The sequence below is a fragment of the Danio rerio genome, chromosome 20, assembly GCF_049306965.1.
Source record: "Danio rerio strain Tuebingen ecotype United States chromosome 20, GRCz12tu, whole genome shotgun sequence".
NCBI lineage: Eukaryota > Metazoa > Chordata > Actinopteri > Cypriniformes > Danionidae > Danio > Danio rerio.
The window spans coordinates 1952501-1967500 of NC_133195.1; the positions used below are offsets into that span (position 1 = coordinate 1952501).

Below are 15000 nucleotides of genomic sequence, written 5' to 3' on the forward strand. Positions count from 1 at the left end.
TTGGTGAGGGACCAGGCATGTTACCTGAGGATGGAGAGTTATCGCGTAGGAAAGTGGAGAGCAAGGTGGGGTTGGTTAGATGGCGGAGGCATGTTGCGGATGAATGATGAAAGTGAAGAGCGGGGGTTGGCGCAAATGAAAGTGAAAAGGGTTTGGGAGTCGCGGATGAAATTGAAAGTAAACAAAGGACGGGAGGAGGGGGGATCAGTAAAATCAGGCATGTTCCAGCACAAATTAAGCCCAGGTTATAGTGAGATTTGATCAACCCAGGCTAAATTGGGAATAAGTGCCCTGGTATGCGTCCGGCTGTATTAACCTCCAAAAATAAAAAACGCAAAATAATAAACAAAACATCAAACTGTGCACTGATTGAAGGATTGGATTCACAACCTAGATGGATACACTCTTTCTAACCAGAGTTTCTCGTTTATAAAGAGGACTATCAAGCAAAACAACTCACCCGCACACGTTTATTCATAAACTAATTATAAGAGGATCACATGCTTATGATTGCTTGCCGGTCCCGCACTGTCCAATTCATGATTCACCAATCAGACGATTCCTAAGCCTCTATAAATACCCTCAGCTACCCTCAAATACCCCATATGGGGCATAATATCTCAGCCATCTTCATTTTGAAGAATCCCCCCTTCCACCCCTACTCCTCCTCCTTTTGTAGATGGGTGGCACGGCGGTCCAGTAGTTAGCACTGTTGCCTCACAGCAAGAACATCACTGCTTCTAGTCCTTACCAAGCCAGCCGACGTTTCTGTGGCGAGTTTACACGTTCTCCCCGTGCTCAAGTGGATTTCCCCCGGGTTCCTCCCACCGTCCAAAAACATGCAAATTCAGTTAATTGACTAATCCAGCACCATAGACATGCTCCTAGTAAGTAGTTATCTCTTAAGAGCAATGACTATCTGTTTATTAGCTACAGCAGGGGAGTTCTCCAGATCTACCTGAGCTGAAACTCCCCTCTCGCCTTGCAAGTGGGAGGGAACCCCGGGCTTGAGGATCTTAAGAGCTCAGGGCTCTCTCCCGAGACAGCATGCCAAACAAGCTTCATAATCAATCATCAGCTTAGTGTGAACTCTTGAAAGGAATCCCGGACGAGCCCCCAATTTATGTTACGGCCAGCATGTTCCCGACTGTATCATAAAAAGGATCAAATGCACAAAGGTAAATAATGAAACAAACATTTAATGAAGGGAATAACAAAGTATAACACACCCTCTAGGGATTTTAAATAAATAAGTAATGAACTGAAATTCCTTCATCAAAATATTCTATAACACAAAACATAAGACAGCGAAACAAAAGTTGTGGTACAAAGTGGCTGTTCTTAACAAAAAAAAATCACATATATATTACATATACACACCTGTATATCCCTTATACGCATATTCATATACATAAAAATCCCATATATACATCCTCCACCAATAAATTAACTAATTAACTGTGACATCAAACTGCGAGGCCATCGAAAGGTAAGACAAGAGAAGACACGGTTGTATGCATGTAAGAGAGTTCACACTTACCTAAAGACTAATGGTGTGTGTGTGTGTGTGTGTGTGTGTGTCGTCTGCATTGGCTCAGACTCGCAGTGTGGACGTGAAGCTGTTTATGTCTGAGCGTGTGTTTGTTTGTGGAGGAGAGGACGTGTGTTTGTGAAGCGCAGCTGTGTTTATGTTTGTGCGACTCTTTTCATGAGCTCGCAGGAGTGTTTATGTCTGCATGTGTGTAAAACTATGCGTGAGTATGTGCTCACATATAAGCGAAAATGTGTTTAATCTGAGTTCAGCGGAGGCACGTCACGCTCTCCTTTATTTAGTCTCGAATTGAAAAGCTCCATCTTAATATTTGGTTATTCACGTTTTGTGGCAGAATGCTTTTATAGTTGCAGAAACACCAATGTGTTGGAGGTTCATGATGCGGTTTGTGGGATTGTTCAAGCAAAAATGAAAATTCTTTCATCATCTACTCTTCGTTCACTTGTGCCAAACCTGTTTGAGTTACTTTATTCTGTTGAACAATGAAGATATTTTGGAGAAAGCTAGAAAACCTGTACTTACAGGTTTTCAGATTTCTTCAGAACAGCTTATTTTGTGTTCAACGTAAGAAAGAAACTCAAACATATCAGGGTAGACTAAGGCCCCATTTACACTAATGCATTTTAGTTTTAAAACGCATAAGTTTTGCTATGGGCGAGGCAGTGGCGCAGTAGGTAGTGCTGTCGCCTCACAGCAAGAAGGTCATTGGTTCGCTGGTTCGAACCTTGGCTCAGTTGGCATTTCTGTGTGGAGTTTGCATGTTCTCCCTGCCTTCGCATGGGTTTCCTCTGGGTTGCTCCGATTTCCCCCACAGTCCAAAGACATGCGGTACAGGTGAATTAGGTAGGCTAAGTGAAGTTTATTTATAAACAAGTTTCGAGAGGATCACATGCTTATGATTGTTCACAGCTGTTCCAACTTTAGCTAACGACTGATTATCCTATCAGACGATCTTTAACTCACTATAAATAACCAATTTTCTCATCTCAATATCTTTGTCTTGAAGAAACCCCCCCCACCCAAGCCTACTTTCCCTCCTTTCAAACGGGCGTCACGCTGGCCAGCGATTAGCGCTGTTGCCTCACAGCAAGAATGCCCCTGGTTTAATTCCTTTCCAAACCAGACGGCATTTCTGTGCGGAGTTTTGCTCATTCTCCCCATGATCGCGTGGGTTTTCCCCGGGTCCTCCGGTTTCCTCCCACAGTTCAAAAACAAGCACCCTAAACAGTTAATTCAAACACTTTAGCTAAACTCTGAGTACACCATCAGCATCCATATCTGACACTTAGCTACAACAAGCAAGAGGGGGAATCATCGAGATCTACCTGAGCTCAAACTCCCCTCTCGCCTTGCAACAGGAGGGAGCCCAAGGCTCGAGGATCTTATAAGCTCAGGGCTCTCTCCCGGGACAGCACGCCAAACAAGCTTTATTCTCAATCATCAGCTAAGTGTGAACTTTTGAAATTGTCTGTAGTGTATGAGTGTGGGTGTGAATGTGAGTGTGGATGTTTCCCAGAGATGGGTTGCGGCTGGAAGGGCATCCGCTGTGTAAAAACTTGCTGGATAAGTTGGCGGTTCATTCCGCTGTGGCGACCCCGGATTAATAAATGACTAAGCCGACAAGAAAATGAATGAATGAACGAAGTTTTGCTACGGTTACGCCATCCGTCCACACTACGCTGGAGTTTTCGAGCAGCGAAAACGGAGTGTTTCGAAAACGCTGGAGAGGCTGTTTTCATTCTAAAACGCTGCTGCTCCGTCTCAGTGTGGATGGGGGAAAACGGAGACATCTGAAAACAGAGGCGGGGCTGCTGACATTCGCCTCTCTGATTGGGGCTTTTCCTCAATATTAAGTAGCCTACACACAGTGTTAGTCCTTGTAAGTTCAGACTTCGCAAGTTTGTAAAACAGACCCTCGAGGGCATGTCCGGTAAATCTTCAAAGGGAACAGTGTACTTTATAATCTTATTCACATCATCCTGGCTACGTTGTTTCACTCTACACAATAAAATGAAAACATGATTTAAGGAACTGCCTAGTTTCATTTTGATAATATATACATATATATATATACTATATATATATGTATATAATATGGTACAGCAGAAATGCTGAGGCGTCGTGCTGCATCTTCACTGTGTGCATATTTATAATAAAACTTAGCCTATATAACATCACTGCCTCCTTTCATTTTCATTGAAAATACAAAACATATCCTCTGCTTTGCTGAATGTCAGTTTTAATAATCAATAATAGCCATTATGAAAGTATAACGCACAATAAGTTTATGTGGGGGAAACCGGAGCACCCGGAGGAAACCCACGCCAACGCAGGGAGAACATACAAACTCCACACAGAAATGCCAACTGATCTAGCCAAGGCTCGATCCAGCGACCTTCTTACTGTGAGTCGACAGCACTACCTACTGCGCCACCGCGTCGCCCCTTTAGGAAATATTGTCTTATTTTTTTTATTGCTTCTAGTTAACTGCAGTGTGTGTGTGTGTGTGTGTGTGTGTGTGTGTGTGTGTGCGTGTGTGCGTGTGTGTGTGTGTGTGTGTGTGTGTGTGTGTGTGTGTGAGAGAGAGAGAGAGAGAGAGAGAGAGAGTGTGTGTGTATGTGCGTGTGTGTGTGTGTGTGTGTGTGTGTGTGTGTGTATGTGTGTGAGTGCTCCTGCGCTCAAGCCGTGTTAATCTTCTGTCCTTTGTACATTTGAAATACTAGTATTGTGTGTGTGTGTGTGTGTGTGTGTGTGTGTGTGTGTGTGTGTGTGTGTGCTCATGTGTGTATGACAGGTAATTATTGTTCGTTAAGCCCTGTTTTGCATGTGCATACCTCATTAACTTAGTGCAAATAGAGAGTCCAGCTCCCGTAAATCCTCAATCTTCCGGCACTGTGTGTGCGAGTGTGTGTGTGCATGTCAATAAAGCCTTATTTTTCCAGCAGTGTGTGTGTGTGTGTGTGTGTGGTGGGTTGGTAAATAAACGAGCTGAATGAATCTCTTCCCATAATGCACTAGGATGAGTCTGCTTACAATGTCAGAGCTGAGAGATATATGGGTTACCTGTTATTGCATCAATGCACACACACACACACACACATATGCACACACACGCACACACACAATTCTTCTCAATTTATTAAACATCATTTCCTGAAAATATTCCTCCTTCCATCAAAACAGTCTCTCCCGTCTCTTTCACGCTTATTACAATTTCCTTCATAAATTACCCTATGCCACACACACACACACACACACACACACACACACACACACACTCACACACACACACACACCCACATCCATGCATACGGACACATGCACAAGAACACAAGCATACACACATACACAGCCATACATGCACATACATACACACATACACACTGTCTGCATGCACACACATACACACATATTCACGCATGTACACACATGCAGCCGCACACACACACACATATACACAGCCATGCATGAACAATCATACACACACATACACACTGTATGCACGTGCACACACACAAATAAACAAACGCACATCCATGCATACACACACGCAGCAGCACACAAGTGCACACTTATCCACGCACACACATGTACACACACGCAGCCACACACACATAAACACAGCCATGCATGAACATTCATACACACATACACACTGTCTGCATGCACTCACAGCCACATATACAGACATTTATGCATGCACACACACACAGTCGCACACACTCATCCATGCACACACACCCACACACACAAACACACACACACAGCTGCACATACTCATCCATGCACACACACACACATACACAGCCATGCACATACATACATACATACACACACACACACACACACACATACATACATACACTGTCTGCACGCACACAGACTCGGCCACAAAGAGCACATACATGCACGCACACACACATACACAGCTACACAGAGACACACATGCACACACACATATACACAGCCATGCATGAACATTCATACACACATACACACTGTCTGCATGCACATGCACTCACAGCCACATATACACACATCCATGCATGCACACACACACAGTCGCACACACTCATCCATGCACACACACCCACATACACAAACACACACACACAGCTGCACATACTCATCCATGCACACACACACATACACAGCCATGCACGCATGCACATACATACATACACACACTGTCTGCACGCGCACAGACTTGGCCACATAGAGCACATACATGCACGCACAGACGCACACACACATACACAGACACACACAAACATAGACACACATGCAAGCACACACAGACACTCACACCCATGCATACATACACACGCACAGACACACATATAGCGGTACACATACACATACTGTAATTGCGCACACACACACACACACACACATTCATACATTTTCCTTAGGGTTAGTTCCTTTATTAACCAGGGGTCGCCACAGCGGAATGAACCGCCATCTTATCCAGCACATGTTTTACACAGCGGATGCCCTTTTAGCTGCAACCCAGTACTGGGAAACACCCACACACTCTCATTCTCTCTTATACACTACGGACAATTAAGCCCACCCGATTCCCCTATAGCCCATGTGTTTGGACTGTGGGGGAAAGCGGAGCACCATGAGGCAACCCACACCAACACGGGGAGAACATGCAAACTCCACACAGAAACACCAACTGACCCAGCCCGGACTCGAACCAGTGAACTTCTTGCTGTGAGGTGGTATTTAACATTTAACATACTTCCTGTTTCTAATGTCTGCTATAATAATGTGTGTGTGTGTGTGTGTGTGTGTGTGTGTGTGTGTGTGTGTGTGTGTTACTGTTATTGTTGTGTGGGAAGTTCTCGCTATGGTGTGTGTATTCTGTCTGCTAACAGTGGACTACAGATGAACTGTGTGTACTGACAGGGCTGTTCTGTCGTGAACTCTGCTATGCTACTAGATTACCACATTGCCACCACTGTCAGCTGATGTGTGTGTGTGTGTGTGTGTGTGCAGGGTGGAGGTCTGCGGCTGGTGCACAGGTGGTCTGAGGTGTTGCTGAAGTCGCTCTCCTCATCTGAGCGTGGCGTAGATCTGCTCCCGGAGCTCTTCCAGCATCAGGCCTCAGGGCAGAGCGTCAGCAGGAGAGACTTCCACTCTGTGCTGCAGCACATCCAGCGGCTGATGCTGCGGGCCGAGCACAGTCTACAGGAGCACACACACGCCATCTACAGGTCTGACTTCACACGGCACACACACACAGACTCACATATGCACTGGGAGGTGGAGAGCTAGACACAGTCACAGTACACACACATACAAACTCTCTCACACACACACTCGGAGCAAGACACAATCACAGTATACACACACACACACACACACACACACACTCAGAGTACTAAGACCAAGACACAGACACTTGAAACATGATACACACAAACAATGACACAAACAATGATACACACAGACAGACACACACACAGACACACACACACACACACACGCACACAATGTACTAATACCAAGACACACACACACACACACTTAAAACATGACACTCACAAACAATGACACAGACACACACAAGCACACACTCAGAATACCGAGATCAAGACACACACGCACACACTCAAAAAATGTAAGACACACAGACACACACACACACACACGCACACACACACACACACACACACAGTGTACTAACACCAAGATACACACACAGACACTTAAAACATGACACACACACACACATACAGTGACACAAACACACACAAGCACACAATCAGAATACCGAGATCAAGACCCACACGTACACACTAAAAACATGTAAAACACACACACACACACATATCATAACACACACACACACATATAGAGACACACGCAAACACAGAGCACTCAGGCACACACACATATTCATAGCATTCATAGAGACTTATAGAACACACACACACACTCACACACACACACTCAACCAACACTCATAGCACACAGACATACACATTAAGAACACACCCTCATAGCACATATACACACTTTCTCTCTTACACACACACATGCACACACACACACACACACACACACAGCACATATATGCTTATAGCAAATACCCACTCAAGCACCCAGACACACTTTGAGAACACATACACACATACACACACACACACTTAGAACCCCCTCCCCACACACTCATAGCACAAATACACACTTTCTCTGTCATACACCCACACACACACACACAACCATATGCAGACACATACAAACACACACTCATAGCACTTATAACTTTATAGCACACACACTTTGAGAACTCACATCTAGTAAAGGAGGAGGAGTCGGGGTGGACACACACACACACACACACACACACACAGCACATATATGCTTATAGCACATACCCACTCAAGCACCCAGACACAATTTGAGAACACATACACACATACACACACACACACTTAGAACCCCCTCCCCACACACTCATAGCACAAATACACACTTTCTCTGTCATGCCCTCACACACACACACAACCATATGCAGACACATACAAACACACACTTATAGCACTTTTACATTTATAGCACACACACTTTGAGAACTCACATCTAGTAAAGGAGGAGGAGTCGGGGTGGACACACACACACACACACACACACACACACACACACACACACACACACACACACACACACACACACACACACACACACACACACACACACACACAGCACATTTATGCTTATAGCACATACCCACTCAAGCACCCAGACACACTTTGAGAACACATACACACATACACACACACACTTAGAACCCCCTCCCCACACACTCATAGCACAAATACACACTTTCTCTGTCATACACTCACCCACACACACAACCGTATGCAGACACATACAAACACACACTCATAGCACTTATAGATTTATAGCACACACACTTTGAGAACTCACATCTAGTAAAGGAGGAGGAGTAGGGGTGGAAGGGGGGTTACAGTGGCTTAGGAATCATCTGATTGGTGAGTCATGGATTGAATAATGCGGGACCAGCCATGATCAATCATAAGCGCGTGATCCTCTCGACATTAGTTTATAAATAAACTTCACTTGAATTGAACTGTGCTCTGATTGGACCGTGTGCTTTCTCAGGCTGGGCTCTGTGAGGATGAGTGTGGCTGATGAAGACTCTCGTAGTGGCATTCAGGCCCGCGCTGTGGAGGTGTGCCAGTGTCCTCCCGGATATGATGGGACATCCTGCGAGGTAAGCCAGAAACCAAATGAAAGCTGCCCATAAACAGTGTGGTTGAGTAGGATGAAGAGGCTGTGTGCATGGCTAGTGTTTTTCCACCACCGATTAACATCTGGTGAAAGGTCAATGTGACTATTGCCAATTTCATTAGGCTCTTTTACTGCATCAATAATCATATTTGAAGAATGTTTAAACATACACAAACAGTTTGACCAACATTAAGGTGAGTATTTTTTGTAATTGATTCAGTGCTAAATAAAAACCCAACAGGATTTTGTTTATTTTTCATTTTTAAATTATCATAACAATTACCAAAATGACTTGTGATTAATCTTGACTAATTTATCTGTTGACTAGCAGTGAGTAAATGCATTTACCTGTTGACTAGTAGTGAGAAATGTGTTTACCTGTTGACTAGTAGTGAGTAAATGAGTTTACCTGTTGACTAGTAATGAGAAATGTGTTTACCTGTTGTCTAATTGTGGGAAATGTGTTTACCTGTTGACTAGCAGTGAGCAAATTAGTTTACCTGTTGACTAGTTGTGATAAATTTGTTAACCCGTTGACTAGTAGTGAGAAATGTGTTTACCTGTTGACTAGTAGTGAGTAAATGAGTTTACCTGTTGACTAGCAGTGAGTAAATGAGTTTACCTGTTGACTAGCAGTGAGTAAATGAGTTTACCTGTTGACTAGCAGTGAGTAAATGAGTTTACCTGTTGACTAGCAGTGAGTAAATGAGTTTACTTGTTGACTAGCAGTGAGTAAATGAGTTTACCTGTTGACTAGTAGTGAGAAATGTGTTTACCTGTTAACTAGTAGTGAGTAAATGAGTTTACCTGTTAACTAGTAGTGAGAAATTTGTTTACCCGTTGACTAGTAGTAAGCAATTAGTTTACCTGTTGACTAGTAGTGAGTAAATGAGTTTACCTGTTGACTAGTAATGAGAAATGTGTTTACCTGTTGTCTAATTGTGGGAAATGTGTTTACCTGTTGACTAGCAGTAAGCAAATTAGTTTACCTGTTGACTAGTTGTGATAAATTTGTTAACCCGTTGACTAGTAGTGAGAAATGTGTTTACCTGTTGACTAGTAGTGAGTAAATGAGTTTACCTGTTGACTAGCAGTGAGTAAATGAGTTTACCTGTTGACTAGCAGTGAGTAAATGAGTTTACCTGTTGACTAGCAGTGAGTAAATGAGTTTACTTGTTGACTAGCAGTGAGTAAATGAGTTTACCTGTTGACTAGCAGTGAGTAAATGAGTTTACCTGTTGACTAGTAGTGAGAAATTTGTTTACCTGTTGACTGGTAGTGAGAAATGTGTTTAATGTGTGAGTAAATGAGTTTACCTGTTGACTAGTAGTGAGAAATGTGTTTACCTGTTGACTAATAGTGGGAAATGTGTTTACTTGTTGACTAGTAGTGAGTAAATGAGTTTACTTGTTGACTAGCAGTGAGTAAATGAGTTTACCTGTTGACTAATAGTGATAAATTAGTTTACCTGTTGACTAGTAGTGAGTAAATGCGTTTACCTGTTGACTAGTAGTGAGTAAATGAGTTTACTAGTTCACTATTAGTTAGCAAATGGGTTTACTTTTTGACTAGTATTGAGTAGATGAATTCACCTGTTGACTACTAGTGAGTAAATGAGTTTGCCTGTTGACTAGTAATGAGTAGACAAGTTTACCTGTTGGCTAGTAATGAGTAGATGAGTTTACCTGTTGACTATAAGTTAGTAAATGAGTTTACCTGTTCACTAGTACTTAGGAAAAGAGTTTACATGTTGACTAGTAATGATTAGATGCGTTTATCTGTTGACTAGTAGTCAGTAAATGAATTTATCTGTTGACTAGTAGTCAGTAAATGAGTTTACCTGTTGATTAGTAGTCAGTAAATGTGTTTATCTGTTGATTAGTAGTCAGTAAATAAGTTTATCTGTTTACTAGTAGTTAGTAAATGAGTTTACCTGTTGATTAGTAGTCAGTAAATGTGTTTATCTGTTTACTAGTAGTCAGTAAATGTGTTTATCTGTTGATTAGTAGTCAGTAAATGTGCTTATATGTTTACTAGTAGTCAGTAAATGAGTTTACCTGTTGATTAGTAGTCAGTAAATGAGTTTATATGTTTACTAGTAGTCAGTAAATGTGTTTATCTGTTGATTAGTAGTCAGTAAACGTGTTTATCTGTTGATTAGTAGTCAGTAAATGAGCTTATCTGTTGACTAGTAGTCAGTAAATGTGTTTATCTGTTGACTAGTAGTCAGTAAATGTGTTTATCTGTTGACTAGTAGTCAGTAAATGAGTTTACCTGTTGATTAGTAGTCAGTAAATGAGTTTATCTGTTTACTAGTAGTCAGTAAATAAGTTTATCTGTTGACTAGTAGTCAGTAAATGAGTTTACCTGTTGATTAGTAGTCAGTAAATGTGTTTATCTGTTTACTAGTAGTCAGTAAATGAGTTTATCTGTTGACTAGTAGTCAGTAAATGAGTTTATCTGTTTACTAGTAGTCAGTAAATGAGTTTACCTGTTGATTAGTAGTCAGTAAATGAGTTTATCTGTTTACTAGTAGTCAGTAAATGAGTTTATCTGTTGACTAGTAGTCAGTAAATGAGTTTATCTGTTGTCTAGTAGTCAGTAAATGAGTTTATCTGTTGACTAGTAGTCAGTAAATGCGTTTATGAGTTTATCTGTTGATTAGTAGTCAGTAAATGCGTTTACCTGTTGGCTGGTGATGAGATGAGTTTACTTCTTGACTAGTAGTGGGTATTTTCTTGAAAAAAGTTTTTAATAAGTTCTTCAGAAGATTAATAATGTTGTGAAATGAAACAATACATCAATTTTAGCCTCAAAAACAACCAATACATGCAAAGCTCTATTTGTAGTAATATGTTTTTAATTTTCTGTCCTTCCAAAATGACCATGCTTTTCTTTCCAGATATAAAAAGTGTAATACAGTGTATAAACCTTTAACTACTAGTTTACCTGCTACAAACAGTCTGAAACAGGCCTTTGTCTTTAAGCATTGCACCTGGACTGTGGCAGATCCAGACACTGCTGTTGAAAACCAGCGGCCGATGAGTGAGTGAGTGTGTGTGTGTGTGTGTGTGTGTGTGTGTGTGTGTGTGTGTGTGTGTGTGTGTGTGTGTGTGTGTGTGTGTGTGTGTGTGCGCGTGCTGACATTCTGACACACACTATGCTGTCAGGTGTCCTTCTAGAGCTCCTCACATCCCTCCTGAGACGATGCCTGATCAAACCGTGTGTGTGTGTGTGTGTGTGTGTGTGCATCAGCAGCATGGGCGGCTGACTTGGTGGAATCTCTGGACATGGTTTCTCTCTGCATAAGTGTCTTGTCTATTAAAGCTGCAGTGGTTATTGATTTCTGAGCGAGCAGATTTTTATGCTGATGTTAGCACGAACCGCTGGCCAAGAGACACCGTGATCATCTCAGACGCAGATAAACCCTCATGTGACACCAGCGAAACCTCAGATCACACCAAAAAAGAAAAGAAAGCTTGCTGCAGTGATCACAGAGACCGTTTACAGAGTGAGTTTTATAATGTAGAGTAACACTTATGTCTATACGTCTGGTTATTTATATAATCTTTGGCAAATGTTTTTAACAAATATTTCAGGGACACCATAATAACTACACACTTTAAATCATTTATTAAGCATTAGCAAATAGTTCATTCGTTATTTGTTAAGCACTAACTCTACATTAATAAACGTTAGTAAGCAGTTTAACATTTCATTTATAAGGAATTTACAAAGCAGAAATAGTCCTCACTAGATAGGTCACAAAACTGGATGAAGTTGAGTTAATAAAGCATAACATACAAAGAAACTATTGTTATATGTCTGAATAATAAGATGTACACTCATCGGCCACTTTATTAGGTACACCTGTCCAACTGCTCTCTAATGCAAATTTCTAATCAGCCAATCACATGGCAGCAACTCAATGCATTTAGGCATGTAGACATGGTCAAGTCAATCTGCTGCAGTTCAAACCGGGTATCAAAATAGGGAAGAAAGGGGATTTAAGTGACTTTGAATGTGGCATGGTTGTTGGTGCCAGACGGGCTGCTCTGAGAATTTCAGAAACTGCTAATCTACTGGGATTTTCACGCACAACCATCTCTAGGGTTTACAGGGAATGGTCTGAAAATGAGAAAATATTTATAGACTCATACACTAAGGACAATTAATATGGAACAAAATCAATGCCAAAAGTATTGAATTAAAAAGCTTGTTGAATAGCACACAGAACTGAAATAAATAATACACCGAATTAACAAGTGCTTGAACTCCAGGGTTTGTATTTTTAGGTCTTGAAATTTAACACAGCTGTTTATTTAAGCTGTCAATATTTCAGCTAAAAATATTTTAAACACGTTTTCATACTTTTGATTAGTATGATGTTACACATTCACATATCTTTATTAACGCGTTCTTCCATAGACGTAAAGTATTATATTGGCTGCTATAGAGTATAACCGTAAGAGAAACAGCAGAGGAAATAATAACACCAGAGGGATTTTATGAGAATAAAACCGTTTACTTGGAACTGTTAGAATGTTCAGGTATATGATTTAAGTTCAGGTATGGATGTGACCGGTAATTTAAAATAATTTAACAAAATGTGTGTATAAATTAAAGGAGCGTCTTCAGTTATTCATACAGAACCGTCTAATATATGGCATAACCATGAAGGGGTTAGACTATGAAGTGTTTGCTCTGTTTAAAAGCAGCTTCGTCAGGATTAGGATAGGCTGTTTATTTTCATTATTTAAAATAGCATTATTATTATTATTTTATTATTATTATTATTATTATTATTATTATTACTATCATTATTATTATTATTATTATTATTATTATTATTATTATTATTATTATTATTATTATTATTATTGTTATTGTTCTTATTATTATTGTTCTTATTATTATTATTATTATTATTATTATTATTACTATTATTATTTTTTATTACTTATTATTATTATTTATTATTATTATTATCATTATATTTTTTTATTATTTTATTATTATTATTACTATCATTATTATTTATTATTATTATTAGTATTATTATTAGTATTATTATTAATTTTATTATTATTATTATCATTATTGTTGAATTGAATACACTAAATTGGCGATAGTGTATAGGTGTGTGTGTGTGAATGAGAGTGTTTGCCAGTACTGGATTGCAGCTGGAAGGCCATCCGCTGTGTAAAACATATGCTGGAATAGTAGATGGTTCGTTCCACTGTGTGACTCCTGATGAATAAAGGGAGTAAGCCGAAGGAAAATGAATAAATGAATGAACTTCTCACACACACTCTAGGGACATCAGAGACTATATTCAGTGGTGTTTTATGAAAGGTTTGGGGTGATATTATGGTTAGTAGGTGTGTTTGTTCCTCTCTGAGGGATTATGGTCAGGATCGGGCAGGACTGTTCTCTTTCAGAGCGACAAAAACGAAGCAGAAAATGTTTGTGATGTTTATTGCTGTAGTCATTTCCAATCTCTGCTTTATATTCAGTGTGTGTGTGTGTGTGTGTGTGTGCAGTCAGCAGTTTTGATCTGCCCACCTAGAGCACATTCAGACAGCAGCCGCACAGTTATTCTGCCTCATTAGGTGACCAGATTTGAAAGCAGCGACACATGTGTTCTCCATGGGTACATCTATCCCAAAATGCACTGAGCACTTCCACTACACTATAGTCATGCAGAGGGATTGCTAAAGTGTTATTGAACCATTCTATTGACCTTATTCGTCATGTACGAGCGTCCATTACAGTGTTTTAGCTCAAGACTTCTGGTTTCCTTCGCTTTAAAACTCTCTACAGTTGCTCTGGTAACATATATTAACTCTATTAATCAATCCGCTGTGGTGATTCTACAGTTGCTATAGACCTTTTTCATAGCTGCTGCATGGAGGGCGCCATAGCGACCAGCGTCTTCCGGTAGAATGCTAAAAACTTCAGTTTACAGCGTGAACAACTGGTAATTTGCGCTCCGAAAATGGGTTTCAATAACGTTTTTACAGTTTTTCTCGATTGCTTTGATGCAGTTGTCAACTGAAACTCCACCTTTTCAAAACAGTAAACACACAGGCCTAAACAGCAGCACTCATGGTCAAAATGACACATTTTGCTTGCTAAAGGCACATATTGTCTCAAAACATTTAAAATATGCAACAAAAGCT

At 40.7% G+C, this 15000-nt stretch overlaps 1 protein-coding gene across 7 annotated transcripts in view; it reads left to right on the forward strand.

Moving 5' to 3' along the window:
• The window catches only part of lama2 (laminin, alpha 2), a 389595-nt gene that overhangs the window by 106173 nt on the left and 268422 nt on the right, over window positions 1-15000 (forward strand). For all 7 annotated transcript variants that reach the window (XR_012395331.1, XM_073932092.1, XM_073932093.1 and 4 more), the window contains 2 exon segments: window positions 6557-6774; window positions 8690-8801. Coding sequence is in view for 6 of the 7 variants with exons in the window: in XM_073932092.1 (XP_073788193.1) it covers window positions 6557-6774; window positions 8690-8801 (330 nt within the window). In the remaining variant the exon portion in view is untranslated.